The sequence below is a fragment of the Eurypyga helias genome, unplaced genomic scaffold (genome assembly GCF_000690775.1).
Source record: "Eurypyga helias isolate BGI_N326 unplaced genomic scaffold, ASM69077v1 scaffold3471, whole genome shotgun sequence".
In the NCBI taxonomy this organism is placed as follows: Eukaryota; Metazoa; Chordata; class Aves; order Eurypygiformes; family Eurypygidae; genus Eurypyga; species Eurypyga helias.
The window spans coordinates 1-13915 of record NW_010231316.1 but is presented as its reverse complement, the minus strand read 5'-3'; the positions used below and the strand labels follow the sequence as shown (position 1 = coordinate 13915).

The 13915-nt window shown below is 43.0% G+C and overlaps 1 protein-coding gene across 1 annotated transcript in view; it reads left to right on the top strand.

Moving 5' to 3' along the window:
• BNIP3L (BCL2/adenovirus E1B 19kDa interacting protein 3-like) overlaps positions 1–7761 on the top strand; it is an 8829-nt gene extending 1068 nt beyond the window's left edge. Inside the window, exons 2-5 of the mRNA XM_010161003.1 lie at positions 613–685; positions 2762–2865; positions 3611–3760; positions 4960–7761. Coding sequence (XP_010159305.1) covers positions 613–685; positions 2762–2865; positions 3611–3760; positions 4960–5008 — 376 coding nt within the window. The 3' untranslated portion in view covers positions 5009–7761. The remainder of the gene's footprint in view (positions 1–612; positions 686–2761; positions 2866–3610; positions 3761–4959) is intronic.
• The last annotated feature ends 6154 nt before the right edge of the window (positions 7762–13915 follow it).

Here is a 13915-nt window from a genome sequence, read left to right as displayed (position 1 = left end):
CAGGAATGTTTGCTTAGATGATGGTTGTGTAGCTCCCTTTACAAGCATAAGATTTTTTGAATCATTACCTGTGTTTTAAGTGAATGAAGAGAGATTTTTATATCCCCTTCCCCCCTTAATTTTTCATGTGTTCACTTCCTGGTAATTATTTTCCCCTTTTGACAGTTAAGTAATGTACAAGAAAGGGGAGATATTTTGATGTTTTGCATTCTTTTCTGAAAGTTCTAAACAGTAAATTGCTCTTAAGTGTGGTGTTTTGGGTTCTTTTTGGCTATTTCTAAAAAACATCTTTCTCATGAAAGCAAAGTCAGGCTAGAAAGATGCCCTCAGCATTTTAACGAGAGACCTGTGTCATACAGCATTTAGTGTTGTTCCTGATGTGAATTCTCTAGTGTTTCCTTGGCTGAGGTGCAGTAGTTGATTTATTTCTCAAGTAGGGCTTTTGGAAGACTAGTACTGATATTTGTGGTCTGAAGGGTAGCGTAGTGTGTAACTCGTGTGTGCGGAAGTGCATGTGGACGTGATTCAGCTGAGATGCTGTTGACACTAATGAGTCTTCAGTTACACAGTGTAGTATGACAAAATGACATAATCAACTCAATTTTTCTTTAGCCCTTCACCTCAAGAAGACGGACAGATAACTTTCGATGTGGAAATGCACACAAGTAAAGACAGTAGTTCTCAGGTATTTATTAACCTTTATTATACGCTAACTTTAAAAACTAGATGTAAAAGTTGTGGATATTGTATATACATTGTATATTTCTGTACATCAGTACTGGGAGTACTCTAGGGGCAGAGCACCTCTCTGTCATGCCAGCGGGTGCCAAATGTTACGTGTTTGATGTGTCAAAACTCCCCATTAAACTACTGCTAGCTAGCAATTGTGTTTTTTCATTCTGAGACCCTGAGCTGGGCTGTTAGCTGCAGTACAAGCAAATAAACGATACAGACCTTATTTATCGAAGTGTAGCGGTGTCCCTTAGTCATTTGGGTAAGGCTCTTCCCTTGCCTTGTGCTTTCTTCTTGCAGGTTTTTTCTCAGCCTTTTTTGTATTAACTTTACCAAGTCCCTCCCTGTAAATGGGTGCAGTAAATAATTCTTGTGCACTCAGACTTATGTCAGTTTAACTAAATTATCTTTTCTTCTAAGGACTTGCTTTCAGAATAAAGTTTTACTAAATTAAAACACATTCCAGAACAATTATTTTTAATGAAGAAGCATGCTTAGTAAACTTTGTTTCGGTTTACTTTCTCTATTAATAGAAATGTGACTTTTAGAGATTATCAGCTTTGGAGTGAGGGGACAGATTCATAGGGTGGAAGGGACCTCTAGAGATCCTTTAGATATTGATAAGCATTGATAAGATCCCCCTCAGTCTCCTCCAGCTGAACAGACCAGCTCTCCCAGCCTTTCCTCATGTGGAAGGTGCTCCAGGCCCTTCACCATCCCAGTGGCCCTGAGCTGGACCCTCTCCAGCAGCTCCTTGTCCTTGCTGAGCTGAGGAGCCCAGAACTGGACACAGCACTCCAGGGGAGGCCTCACCAGCGCAGAGTAGAGGGGGAGGATAACTTCCCTCGACCCGCTGGCCTGCCAGATGAGGCTGAAGCTGAGCAGTGCCCTGCTCAGTAGGAGTTACGGTGGTGTTTAACACTTGCGCTATGTGTGTCAAACCTGTATTAGTTTTGAAATGTTTATATTTCTGCACAAGATTTCAGGGTGTTCATTTTATTGCTCTGCAGATGGTCCGCTCACGTGATGGGGACTAATCTCCATAATACAAACTGAGGGTAATGCTGAACTCCTAGTTTGCTCATTTGATAGAATTTGCTGTCTTCAGCAGTGTATGTAAAAAGCATTCCTGGAAGAATGAGACCTTGCAGCTCATTTTGTCAAAGACCTGGCCGAGCAGCAGGATAGTTGCAGCTCTGCCCTGTAGCCAGCACGATCTGAATGAGTTGTTGGTTGGCTCTCCCATCTCACTTTTGTGGCTGTCTTATTTGATTACTTTGGTTTTGGTATTGTTCCCACTATAATGTTGTAAGTGGGTTACCTTATTTTACTGTGTCACTCAGGAAATTGGTTTCATACTGAGGAGAAGTTTCTACCAAATCAGTGGTGTGCTCAAGTCTTTCTAATTAATTTTGTCCTATATGTTAACATTTGCTAATGGTGTAATGTTACATCTTTGGATCAAGACAGTGGTAGCGAGTGCTTGCCTTTCCCTTCTCCCTCTGGGATGCACCCAATAGAAGCTGCTAATTGGAAGTAATATAAACTTTAAATTACTACTAACATCTTTAAAAATGTCAAAATACTGTTTTTGAAAACTTTTTATTTGGCTCTTTCTGTGCTTTAGCCATGTTCAGTACACTTTAAATCCAATTCTATCAACTTAAAGTTTTTGCCATTTGTAGAAACTCTTTAATATTTTTTGCATAATGCTGGTTTATGACATTCAGGATTAAAATAATTTTTTTTTTTTTGGTTAGTCAAAAAAACCCCAACCAAACAACTTGAAATGATGTGGAAGTCCTGGTGGATATAGCAATAACATTTGTGGTCAAGTGACTTTTGCAGATGCTCCTGTTAGCATAATACAATCTCTTCTAAATAATCAGTAGCCCAGGAACACTCGCACGTTTATCAGGTGCCACCATTTGCTGCTTATCGTTTTACCACTGTTGTTGTTGCTCTCGATTTAACACCGTGAGGAGGAACTCGTGGAGTGTTGTAAGGCTTGTCGCATGTATGTTTTCAGTCTGAAGAAGAAGCGGTAGAAGGAGAGAAAGAGTTGGAAGTTTTGAAGAAAAGTGCTGACTGGGTGACAGACTGGTCAAGTAGGCCCGAAAACATTCCTCCCAAGTGAGTTAAACTCTTTTTGATGAAGAAGCATAAGTCACAATTGCATGGAATTACTCTGGCTCTCCAAATAAGATCATCTTGGTAAAGGACAGTTTGCTCTTTGGGGAAGCTACAAAAAGTCAAACCTATGAAGTATGAAAATCGTAATAGCAACAGAATTACCTTTTTATTGAAAGTAATATAAATCCCCAGCAAGCTGATTACAGGGTTTCTTGACAAAATCATAATTATGGGGAGAGCTGGGTACTTGGAGCTGGGATTCATGGGATTTAGTTTTGGCTTATAGTGTTGAGTAAGTCTCCTAAATTCTCTGTACCTTTTTTCTTTCTATGTAAAATATGTAACGTTCATCCACGGAAGGGGAAACGTTGAGATCCTTCAATGCAAAGCGTTTTTATTAAAATAGAGGATGCTGTCTAAATCTGGCAGACTTCTGTATCTCTGGAGCAAAAAATGAGGCTCTTGCTAACAAATCACATCCTGAATTTCCCTCTCTGGACCTACCTCTCTCTGCAGCTCCTGCTCCTTTTGTCTCTATACTGTCTGTGTAAGTGGTCTCTCCACAATCCCTCCTATTACTCTCTTTGATTCCTTTCTCTCTGTAAGGGATCTCTTGCTTTGATCTCTAGCTCTTTGTACTTCAATAAAAAAATGTTCCTACAGAGATCTGTGCATTTGTGTGGGGGAAAAAAAAAAGAGGAAAAAAAAGGTGTTGAATTTTTCTCCCCTCCCCTTCTTCTTTCAGGGAATTTCATTTCAGACATCCTAAACGTTCAGTGTCCTTAAGTATGAGAAAAAGTGGAGCAATGAAAAAAGGTGGCATTTTCTCGGCAGAATTTCTTAAGGTTTTCATTCCATCTCTGTTCATATCTCATGTTTTGGCTTTGGGACTAGGGTAAGTATTAACCTAATTCTCACTTCAGCTTTAGCGGCTGGCCTTGCTTTTCCACTTACTGGTATGGCAGGTGCCTGCTGAAAAGGGCTTTCTCTGGGAGAACCAGAGTATTGTAGCACCTTGCTCAGCGTGGGCTTGGTGCCTTTTTGAAATGCAGGAAAACTTTGCAGCAATTAAAACTTTGCAGCTGTTAGTACGTTTTATTTCTAGAACAGATCAAGTTTCTTATATTGAAATGAATTTGCGAACAGTTTTTGCAGTTATCACGTGCCATTTGATTACCCACGCCTTCTGCTGAAATACTCTAGGCTCTGATGGAGGGAAAGTAAGAGTAGAGTGTGTGGGGAAACTGCTGTAACTTCTGCTGGTGCACACCACATTGTACAACTGTGTGTGACACGTACGCTGTGATTTTCAATGTGTGGTGTTCCTGAAAGTCAAGGGTTGAGTCCTTAAAGATACACGAAATGCTGGATGGGTACTGCACGATGAGCTACGACCCTGCTCAGCTCATGGCCTGCGGGATCCGACGTAATCTCTCACCTTGCTTAAATCCTTACGTTACGTTTATCCGTTTTATGTTCCCTGACAGGGGCAAAGACACGTACTCAAAATATCTTTTTATTTAGCTTCATGTTTGTTTCTGGGGTTGTAATTTAAGTGTCTCTTTAAATTCCTGTAGACTACCAAATGCAGTAGGAGGATGGAATATATGAGAATGTACTGTAAGATACTTGTACTGTAGCAAAATTGTGTTTCTGTGATGAATGAAATCCTATCTGGATTTATTTATTGGAGGTCCCCCTTGGCGTAGGTCCTCAATGCTCAGTGTTTTGAATCTCACCCCCTCCCTTTATAGGCAGTACTTGGTTTGGTTTGCTCTAAGAATCTGGGGGGCTCGGCGGTTGGAGACCCCCTGTGTCAGGTGCTCTGCAGACCACACAAACGCTTTCGGACTGGTGTTTTCAGATGAGCTTGGGACAGGAAAAAGCGCTCTCTTATTGAACATCGATAGCGTCGGTCCTTCTAGGCTCATCTGAAAATCTTACTCTTTAAGTAGTTTGATAGAAGGGAAGTGAAATCTGTGGAAGTGTCTCGCCAGACTTCACTGAAAAGACGGAATAGCTGAGTGGGAGAGGACTGTTTGGACAAGGGAGTATTTCCGTGAACTACGATATGCCTTGTACTTTTCATTTCAGCATCTATATTGGAAAACGACTGACCACACCTTCAGCCAGCACTTACTGAACGATGGAGTGCAAAACCTGGAAACCCACGTGACCTGTGAAGGTGTTACTGTCTCATTTAGTACATTTGACTTGAGACCATTTTAAGCATGACCCTGACTTCACCCTTTCCTTACATATCCAGGTTTTCGCTAACTCTGGAATTCAGTATTGTGTTGGAACTCTGTTGAGGTGTTTCGCTATCCACATTCTTTCCTTCTCTCCTCCCATTCCCCTGCCTCTTGGCCTGCAAGACACGTCCGAGTTGCTGAACGGAGTTTACAGCTGTCTCTGTGTTGCAAGGGCTTCTCTCAATGCAAAATGCCACCAGCAAGTTGTAATTTTATCAGTGATGCTGTTGCCTCCCGAGTGCAGCTTGACTTAAATTGCAGTTGTGCATGGTATAAATGTTGACTGTATTACGGTGATAAAATTAACCGTCTCTTTGGAAGAAAGCTATGGATTGGAGTGAAAATGAATTTTCCTTCTGAAAAACAAGCTGGTTGTGAAATAAACTAAGAAATCACTGGCAATAAAACCCCAGTTTAAATCACCTTTTGGGGAAATTTACTTGGCCCCTTGTAATAGCTAACACCATTAGATTTGCAGGAATAAATTTTGAAGTAGGGTAACTAAATCCATCAGCATATTTTAATATTAGGTAATTGTTGTAATCTTGTCTTTTCTATGAAGTCAGCTCCTTATTCCTTGCAGGGGAACCTGTCTGATGCCTAGAAACTATTAGAAAAATTGCATTGTTTGCATGTGAAGCAGCTTTTCTTTTCCTTACCTGTTTTCTTAAGGGAAAATTTTACATGTGAAATTCCCCTTTTAAAAGTAGTTTTAAATTAAGGAAATCCCAACAGCTGTAGGTGTAGCAAGAGTGTACAAAAGAGTATGATGCTGTTTGGTGTGGAGCCACTTACAGTTGTGATGATATGGCAGTTTCAGAAAGTAAAGCATTTGACTTGCCTTGAAGGGGGACAATCTCGCAGGTGCGTAGAGAGTCAGTAGTTGTAAAGCTCTGAAATGGCTTCTGCAAATGAATTTTCAATATTCCTATCTCTCATTGTTTACTGTACAATCTCCTTTGGGGATACATGGAATCTGAAAGTCACTCGTGATGTCTCATGGTAGATAGATTTCTCACTAATGTCGTTGAACTTTTATCTTAGGGAACATTAAACCTTGTCCTCCTTCAGTGACACTTCTTTTCAAAATGTGAAGCTTTAGTACCAAGTTGTTACAAAGCATTAGGACAGTCATGTCCTTCAATAGATTTTATTGGATTTCAGAACATGTAGCATGACTCTGAAGGATAGAATACTCTTCTTTTTATATATATATGAATATATAAAAAAATATGATATAGACTTTAATACTAAGTATTTAGGGAACCAGTGCTGATTTTAAGACTAGCGAAAATCTCATTTAAATAAAAACTTAAGTAGGCTGACTCGTAGAAGATGGTAAGAGAATACAGTCAGCCAGTTTGGAGAGAACAGCTACCTGTAATTGTTTGCTTGCCTCAGACTTTATAAAGCTGATTATTCAGTATAGCAGTGATCGCTTGAAACAGTTGATGCGTAGAAGCTAAAAGCCCGCTGAGGTGTCTGATTTAAAAGAATTTACTTAGCTCCCAGGACATTAAAAAAAAAAAGTTAAGCATCAATTTACTGCTAAACTATTTATTTTTATTCTCCACTTGTGAATGCTGTTAGAGAACGCCTTCCAGGTGAAGGGCCGTCTAACAGAAAATTCTGTTGAAAACACCTGCTTTTGTTCTAGTTGTGAACACCAGTGGCACTTGGGCTACCTACAACTGCATATTTTTCTCCAGTGTGGATATTGGGTTTCACCCAGAGGTGGGGGAGGGAAGGGGGAAGTGGTGAACGGTGTTTTAGATAGTACCAAGTACATCATTTTACAGTCCTAAAATCTGAGGGGATGAGAGAAAGGCTGAAACACCTTCAGTTGCAATTACAGCACCTTGTTATGTATGGAAATTGGAATAGTGGAAAAATAGATTTTTACTGAGTAGGGAGTACTTTTTTAAAAAGAAATTGCCCCTTTCTAAATTAAAAAGTAATTCTTCTGAATATCTGATAAAGAACTTGGCAAGCTTGTGGCTAGAGTATCAACACAGCTTACAATATTTGACGGAGCCGTGAAATAAAGCTTGTGTAAACTGTAGGGGAGGAATGGGGAGAGGATCCCTAACACTGCTGTGATCCAGTGCAGTATTTATTGAGACCCTGCTCTGAGATTTGGGTGAAAGGCTACAACTTCCAGTTTTACAATGGACAGAAACAGATTGTTGTATAATTTGGAAAGGGGTTTCAACTATTGATAGTTGAAGTTTTGTTAAGATAAATGTTGTTTAAAAAGCTTTATACCTGTTTACAGTTTTGGAAAAAAATGCAGGCTTCATTTTTCTTACATTCAGTGAAAACTGGCCTAGAATATTTGTAAATAGGGTCAAGGAAAATGCTGCATAAACTCGCACATTGAAAATGCAGCAGGCTAACTCAACTGCAGCAAATGCCTATTTACTTACAGTTTTAAGAAGTGAAAGCTGAAGGTTGTTAGAAATCCAAATTTTTTAATTGACATTTGTTGAAATATTGGAGTTAACTGAGCCAAAGTGATTATGCATTCTTCCTAAATTAGTTAGCACTTTGTACCATTATATACAGTTTACAGTACATGTATAAGTTGTAGCTTATGAACATTTTGTGCCATTAAAGCTCTCACAAAGCTGGGTGTCTGAGATTACTTCATGCTGCGTCTTTCTTCTGCTTTTCTCTTCTTTTTTGGTATTTTTACCGGGCTGCTTTGTGTGATGTTGTCTGAACCTGTTGTGTTCTGGGCTTAGACGGACACTAAGGCTGCTGTTTGTAGACCGCAGTAATCTTTTGAAAGATTGCTTGAGGTTTTATTTTTGTGGTGTGACTTGGGGTCATCCCCTTCTTTGCCTGAAGCACTTAATAAAAATATCTCAAGTGTCAGCAGTGTATCCCCACGCCACTCCCCCAGCACCTCTCAAGGGAAACCTTCAAAGCAAAGTAACGTGGTGGCATATGAAATGTAAAGTAGAATTGATGAGATTTTGTATGATTGGTCAACTCTATTGTACTCCTTGTATTTCTCTTCTGGTTCCTACTTCTGTTAAATTTGCAGATTAAAGAATAAGGGACATAACCCCTCATTGTTAATCTGCCTCCATGGTCTCGGTTCAAGAGCACTGAACGGGAGGGTTGTGTTCTGTCCCAGCGTGACATGTCATTGTCCTGGTACCGTTACCGCCCTTTCTCCTTAGTGATTCCCATGTTTTTGGTGTAAAAATCCAGAGTTTTGTGTAACTGGGATGATTTTTTCTTTCAAAGGAATAAGATAATTTTATAAATCCTACTTCCAGGAAGTCGAGATGTCTGGGACTTAGGAAACTCAGGCTTGAAGTTCTGAATTACTGCTACTTTGAAACTGCTTTGCAGAGCAGGGCTGGGAGGTTTTGAGCAAATAGTTTCTCTGTAGCCAACTGAAATAAACACATGTATTTAGTAGGTGTTCAGGAACAAGTTTCATTGTGTGTTTCAAAACTTTGAGTTGTCATGCGGTGTTTTGCTAAAGAATAAATACAAGATAATATTGCATAAAGCAGTATATTTGTACTGGGATTATTTTGGTATAAACCATGTTTTGATGAGGAGTATCTTCAAGTTTCTTTTCATTCTCATAGAAGAGTGTTCAGTAAGGACTGAAGAGAAGGGATTTTGTTGCAGACACTGCAGAGCAGCATAGTAATAAGACCTCCGTGTTCAGCCAAACGCAGCGTAGCTCGACAAGTGAGCGGCAGTGTGTTGGGCTTTCCTCTGTAATCGGCACCAAGAAGTGTGATTTAGGTTAGATCCTGGGAAAGTTTCCTTCTACCTCTACTGAACCACAGTGCACCTAGAGATTTAGCAAAGTTAGCTGCTCACGTGAGACGGAGAGAGGAGTTGAGTCCTACTTAGGCTGTTTTCAAACTGAACTGCTACATATGAAAAGCTGAGAATTTACTTAGAATTCTGTGTTTTAAGGAAAAGTTTATATAAAAAGAATTTATACATTCGTGTGTGCATGCATACACATAAAAATTCTATCTAAAAATGATATCCTGGTTCTGTGCAAGTGCTTGTGGGATCTTTGCCTAGTACTTCTCTATATATGAAGACTCCTTTGTGTTAAATAAAAGGCTAGGACTCTTGAACTATGCTGTGTAGTTCAACCGTCACTTTAAAACCCAAACGGATAGTGCTGGAGAAATCTTGCACTGCATACAGCATCCGTACAGAGCAGCGAAAGCACTTTCTGTTTGTGAAGGCACTGTCCTGCGCTGTACGTCAGCCTGGCATGGCGCGGCGTCGCCAAACTGCTGCTTCCAGTCCTTAGAGCATGACTAGTCTTGACGTTAGGGGGAGAGCGAGCGGTGGTTTTGCATTAAGGAAGGAAAACATGAGCTGCTGCCAGAAAATTGAGAGTATGGAAAATAGCATTTTCTGTTCAAAACTGTTACCTAGCTCTTTTCTGATAAGACTGTGAAGTTTGTTTAGAGACGCTTTAGGGTTTCTTTATTGGTGCAGCTTGGTTAACTTGCAGTTTGTTTTCTAGAGATAAATTAATGAGTTTTAAAGCCAGAAAAATACCGTAAATGGTTATTCTGGTGTGTACGAGGCAAGGGAAGAATAGTAAGTTGTTACAGTTAAGGTATGTGTTCCGGGTCACAGAGGGACGCGTGGATCCTCGCAAAAATTTCAGCTTACGGAGTTGTGCAGGACCTCCCATGTGATTCAGGTGTTCCAGCCTGGAACTTCCTTCTTACTTGGACTGAGGTTTACACGTCAGCCTGTGGACCTTGGGCTGCCTTTCTCTGGTAGATGATGGAGCCTTTGGACTGTGTCTCCTGAGCAAGTGTTTTCATTAAAATCTCTGTATTTTAAAAGAAACCTCCTCCGGGAATTTTCACAACCTTGTACTGCTGATGCCTCTAAATACATGGTGAGAGACAGTCGTTTATCTGCAACTAATAGCAAATTTCTGTGTGCAAAATCTTCAGTGAAAGAGACTTTCTCCCCCTCCTTTCCTTAAAAATAAATAAATAATTCCTCATTTATTTTTAAAAATGTTACGTGAGCTTTTGACCAAACAAAACAAGAGGTGCCTGTGTGGCATTTCAGATGGAAGCTGCACTCAGTGTTCTTCGGGATTTTGTGATCCTTCAAGTAGTGTGAAGAGCTTTTATGGGACCATTCTGACAGATCTGCTGCTGGAACAACATGCAGCTTACTACTGATTGTAAACCTCTCGCTTCTGCTTTTGCATCGTTCACCGTGAAGTTCATTGCTTGGATGCTTCTCTTCTCATCTTCCTCATCGCAGTCCTCTTTCCTCTGGTCTGCCCAGTCTTCCCTGCTGGGTGCTTCTGTTGCCTTGGTTTGCTTGTATTTTCATGCTGCTTCTCGTGCCGCTCCAATAACACGAGTGAGCACATTCTCTCTGGGTACCTACCTGTTTCATGAAGAGTTACGGTTACTGAGACAATGCTGCCTCGTTCTGGTTGTCCCCTGGCTCCAGGGGATCTGCAATCTCTTCAGGTAGGTGTGTGGTCCTACACAGCTTCACATCTTGCCCTCTGCTAATCTGTGGTTGAGCTGTGGGGTTGGATCTGGTAGAGCCCAGGATGGGGGGGGTGTTCCAGGGTCACTGTTCTGCTTTCACCTCAAAGGAAGGAGGTTATAAAGTAGTCTGTCGTCTTTCTAGGTAAGAGAGTGATGCAGGCTTAATGAGTAAGCTAAACTGGGATTCAGCTCCAAGCTTGGAATTATCTTCTGGACTTTTCTGTCTGAGAAGCCCCAGAGGATGCTTAGTGACCAGTGTTCACTTCCAGTGGTGCTGGAAAAAAACAAGAGTTGCTTACAGCTCTGAATTTCATCCAGAATAGAAGTTGCTGTTGCTGCCCATCCTCCAGCCTTCGCTCTGCATGCCCAGGCCTCCCCACGGCATCCCCGGAAAGACGTGAGACGTGGCACCTGCTGACAAAGCACACAGGGCATAAACGCAGAGAGGTGAATGTGGCCCCAGCCGCCCCCGCTGCACTTACTGGCACAACAGCAGTGGGTTGAGCAATGATAATGCCAGTGGGCACCGGGCATGAACACACGTGCCGAGGCCTTACCGACCCCTCCGTGCGCCAAACCCTGCCCCGCTGTTGGGAAACGGGCAGGGCGCAGCTGGGATGTAGGGTGCACGCTGAATCACGGCTGGGCGGCACAAGGCCTGCCTAGGCAAACCTCATTCTGCTGGAGACATCACAACGTGCCGTGCTCAACGTAGGCTAGCTCCCAAGGTTTGGCGTTTGGGTTGGATCGAGAAAGGACAATGCTGTCATCCTCAGTAGTCTCTAATCCTATTTTGGCTGAAAAATTATGTAATGAGATGTTTGCAGTTAATTCCATGACCCTCGAGGCTTTCTTTTGTGGAAGCAAACACAACCGAAGCACACACAATAACTCTTTCCTCCAGGAAAAAAAAGGAAAATGGAAAGCAAGAAGAGCACAAAAGAAAGGAAAATAAAAAGGTGGGAAGATGAAACCTGCTACCAGAAAAACAGTCAGATAATAAGCCAAGAATTAGGTAGAGAGGTGACCCAGCTTGAAGGAGGTAGTGGGGGAGACATGAGCTTTATGAGCTGCTGAGCAAAGACTGCTCCATGATTTCCAAATTCACAGCATCTGCCCGGAATGCCAAGGCTCAGAGCCCACACCGAGGAGGCGTTTTTCTTGTCTGTGGGAGGGGCAGTTGGAATTGCTGTAATAAATTTAAAAAGCAATTCTCCTCCTCCTTGAATACAATAAGGCACCAAAAATGGACGTGACCTGGAAAAGGCTTTCCCTCTCTCTTCTCCCTTCTGTAAGTTCTAAATGCTTGGTATTGAGCATTAATATTAATATATGGGGGGTCCTGATGTTCCAAAGCAGTCAAAAGATGAGAATATATGCTCCTCCTGACAGCTAATGAATGTTCTGATAGGAATTGCAGCTTTTCCTCCAACTTCCTCTTGTTCACTTTTCTTTCTTTTCCTGCTCCCGATAGTTTTTACTGGAAATGATCTGTTGGTTGGGAGAGCTAAAGCTGAGTGCTGATGAGGGAAGCACCACGGCAGCAACTTCACCTTTCCTGGCCCCTGGGGAAAGCTGGATCATCCATGCCGTGGCCAGCATGGAAGATGGAATAAGGGCACCGTACGACGCCGTTTTGCTTGCCCCGCGCAGGGACTGCAAGACATAACCAGCTACCTGAAGAACACACGATCACGGTAATTGGGGATCCTCACCAGGATCACCACCCAGCCTGCACTGATGAACCTGCGGGTCCTTGACCTCAGCCCATGGAATAAGCACTTCCGTTGCTTGGCAGGCGCTCGGGACTGCGCTGCCAGGCTCCATGCTGCCAGCTCCAGGAGATCGCAGCGGGTGGATCCAGCCAGCGAGCGACCGCAGCTCCATCAGTAACAGACCCAGCATTCGCTACACACCACACGCTCGAGTGCTTTACAATAACCCCGAGGATGTGTGCAGGAGAAAACAATGTTCTTGAACAATCAGCGAGGTGTGGTGTTCTCCCTTAAGCCTGTTCCCCTTTCAATGCAGCGTGCTAATTGCTTCCAGAAGTTGTGCCCCAGATAGTACGGCCTGTTTCAGAACAGCTCAGAACCAGTGCCTGCTCCTGCGCCCGCTGCCATTCCCAAAAAGAAGGGGTGGCAGTGCTACGAGAGCCCTGGACAGCACGGCGGAACCTGCGGCGCTCTAACAGAGCTCTAAGCGAGCGGTGTCAGGGAGGGGTGCTGACCCCTCACCGCTTTAGTGACTTTCCTAAAGGCCCAGCTCTTGACACGGCACAGGAGCATCCATACATCAGTCGACTTTGAAATGGGAGCGTGCAGCCCTCGATTGTGCAGGAAAAAACTCTTGAAGATGTGATCTAAACATGTTTAAATCACAGTTTTGAAGGCTGTGACAACTAGAAGGTAAAAAAGCACACCCAAGCGACTCGGGTCTGTGTTGTCTTAGAAGCCATCTCACAAATTCACGCTGAATTACGTCGCTGAGGAGACGGCGTTTCCAAGCTCCTGAAAGCTGGAGCGCCAGTACAGGGAGGTCGATATCCCAGTCCGGCGTGATGAACAACGGACACCTTCAGCTGGCTCCAGAGGAGCTTGTGTAAAACTCATCTAATTTCCTATTCTGTTACTTCCTCAAGCAAGAGCTTCTCCCAAGGGAAAAAACCCAAACCCCTCTTCTGCAGTCTGGGGGACGTTGCAAAAGCAACTGGCAGAATAAAGCACACAGGAACTACATTGTACTATCACACGGTCTGCTTTAACGATGCAGCAATGGTTTTGACTGCAAAAAGATTTTGGATTAATGGTGAGGTGGGGTTTTTTTTCCCAAATTTAGAGGACTTGGAGACCAGCCCTCTATGGGACCCGTGCTTTCTGGTGATGGAAAACACATATACACACCAAGAGCTGTGATGGCAGACCGCAGGAGCTTTCTGTGCCGCTTCTCACCCACCTTTCCCAAATTTATTTTCTGCTTTTTCACATGCTGTTCCCCTGTTCAGGCTCCCATTAGTGAACTTGCCGGAGTTACAAACCTTTTTCACTGCGGGCAAGAAAATGGTTTTTCCCCACTAGTCCCTCGGGCCCAGGGGTGACTGTCACCGGGCTCCCTGGCCCGATCCCAAGCGCGCCTCCCCCTCACCCTGCCTTAGGTCACGCTTATGCCCACCGTCTCGCCATGGCGTCACGCTCCGACCCCCGACATCACCCTGCGAGGCTCCACCCTCTCGCACGTCGCCGCCGTCCCCCAGATACGTGACTGTATGGACCC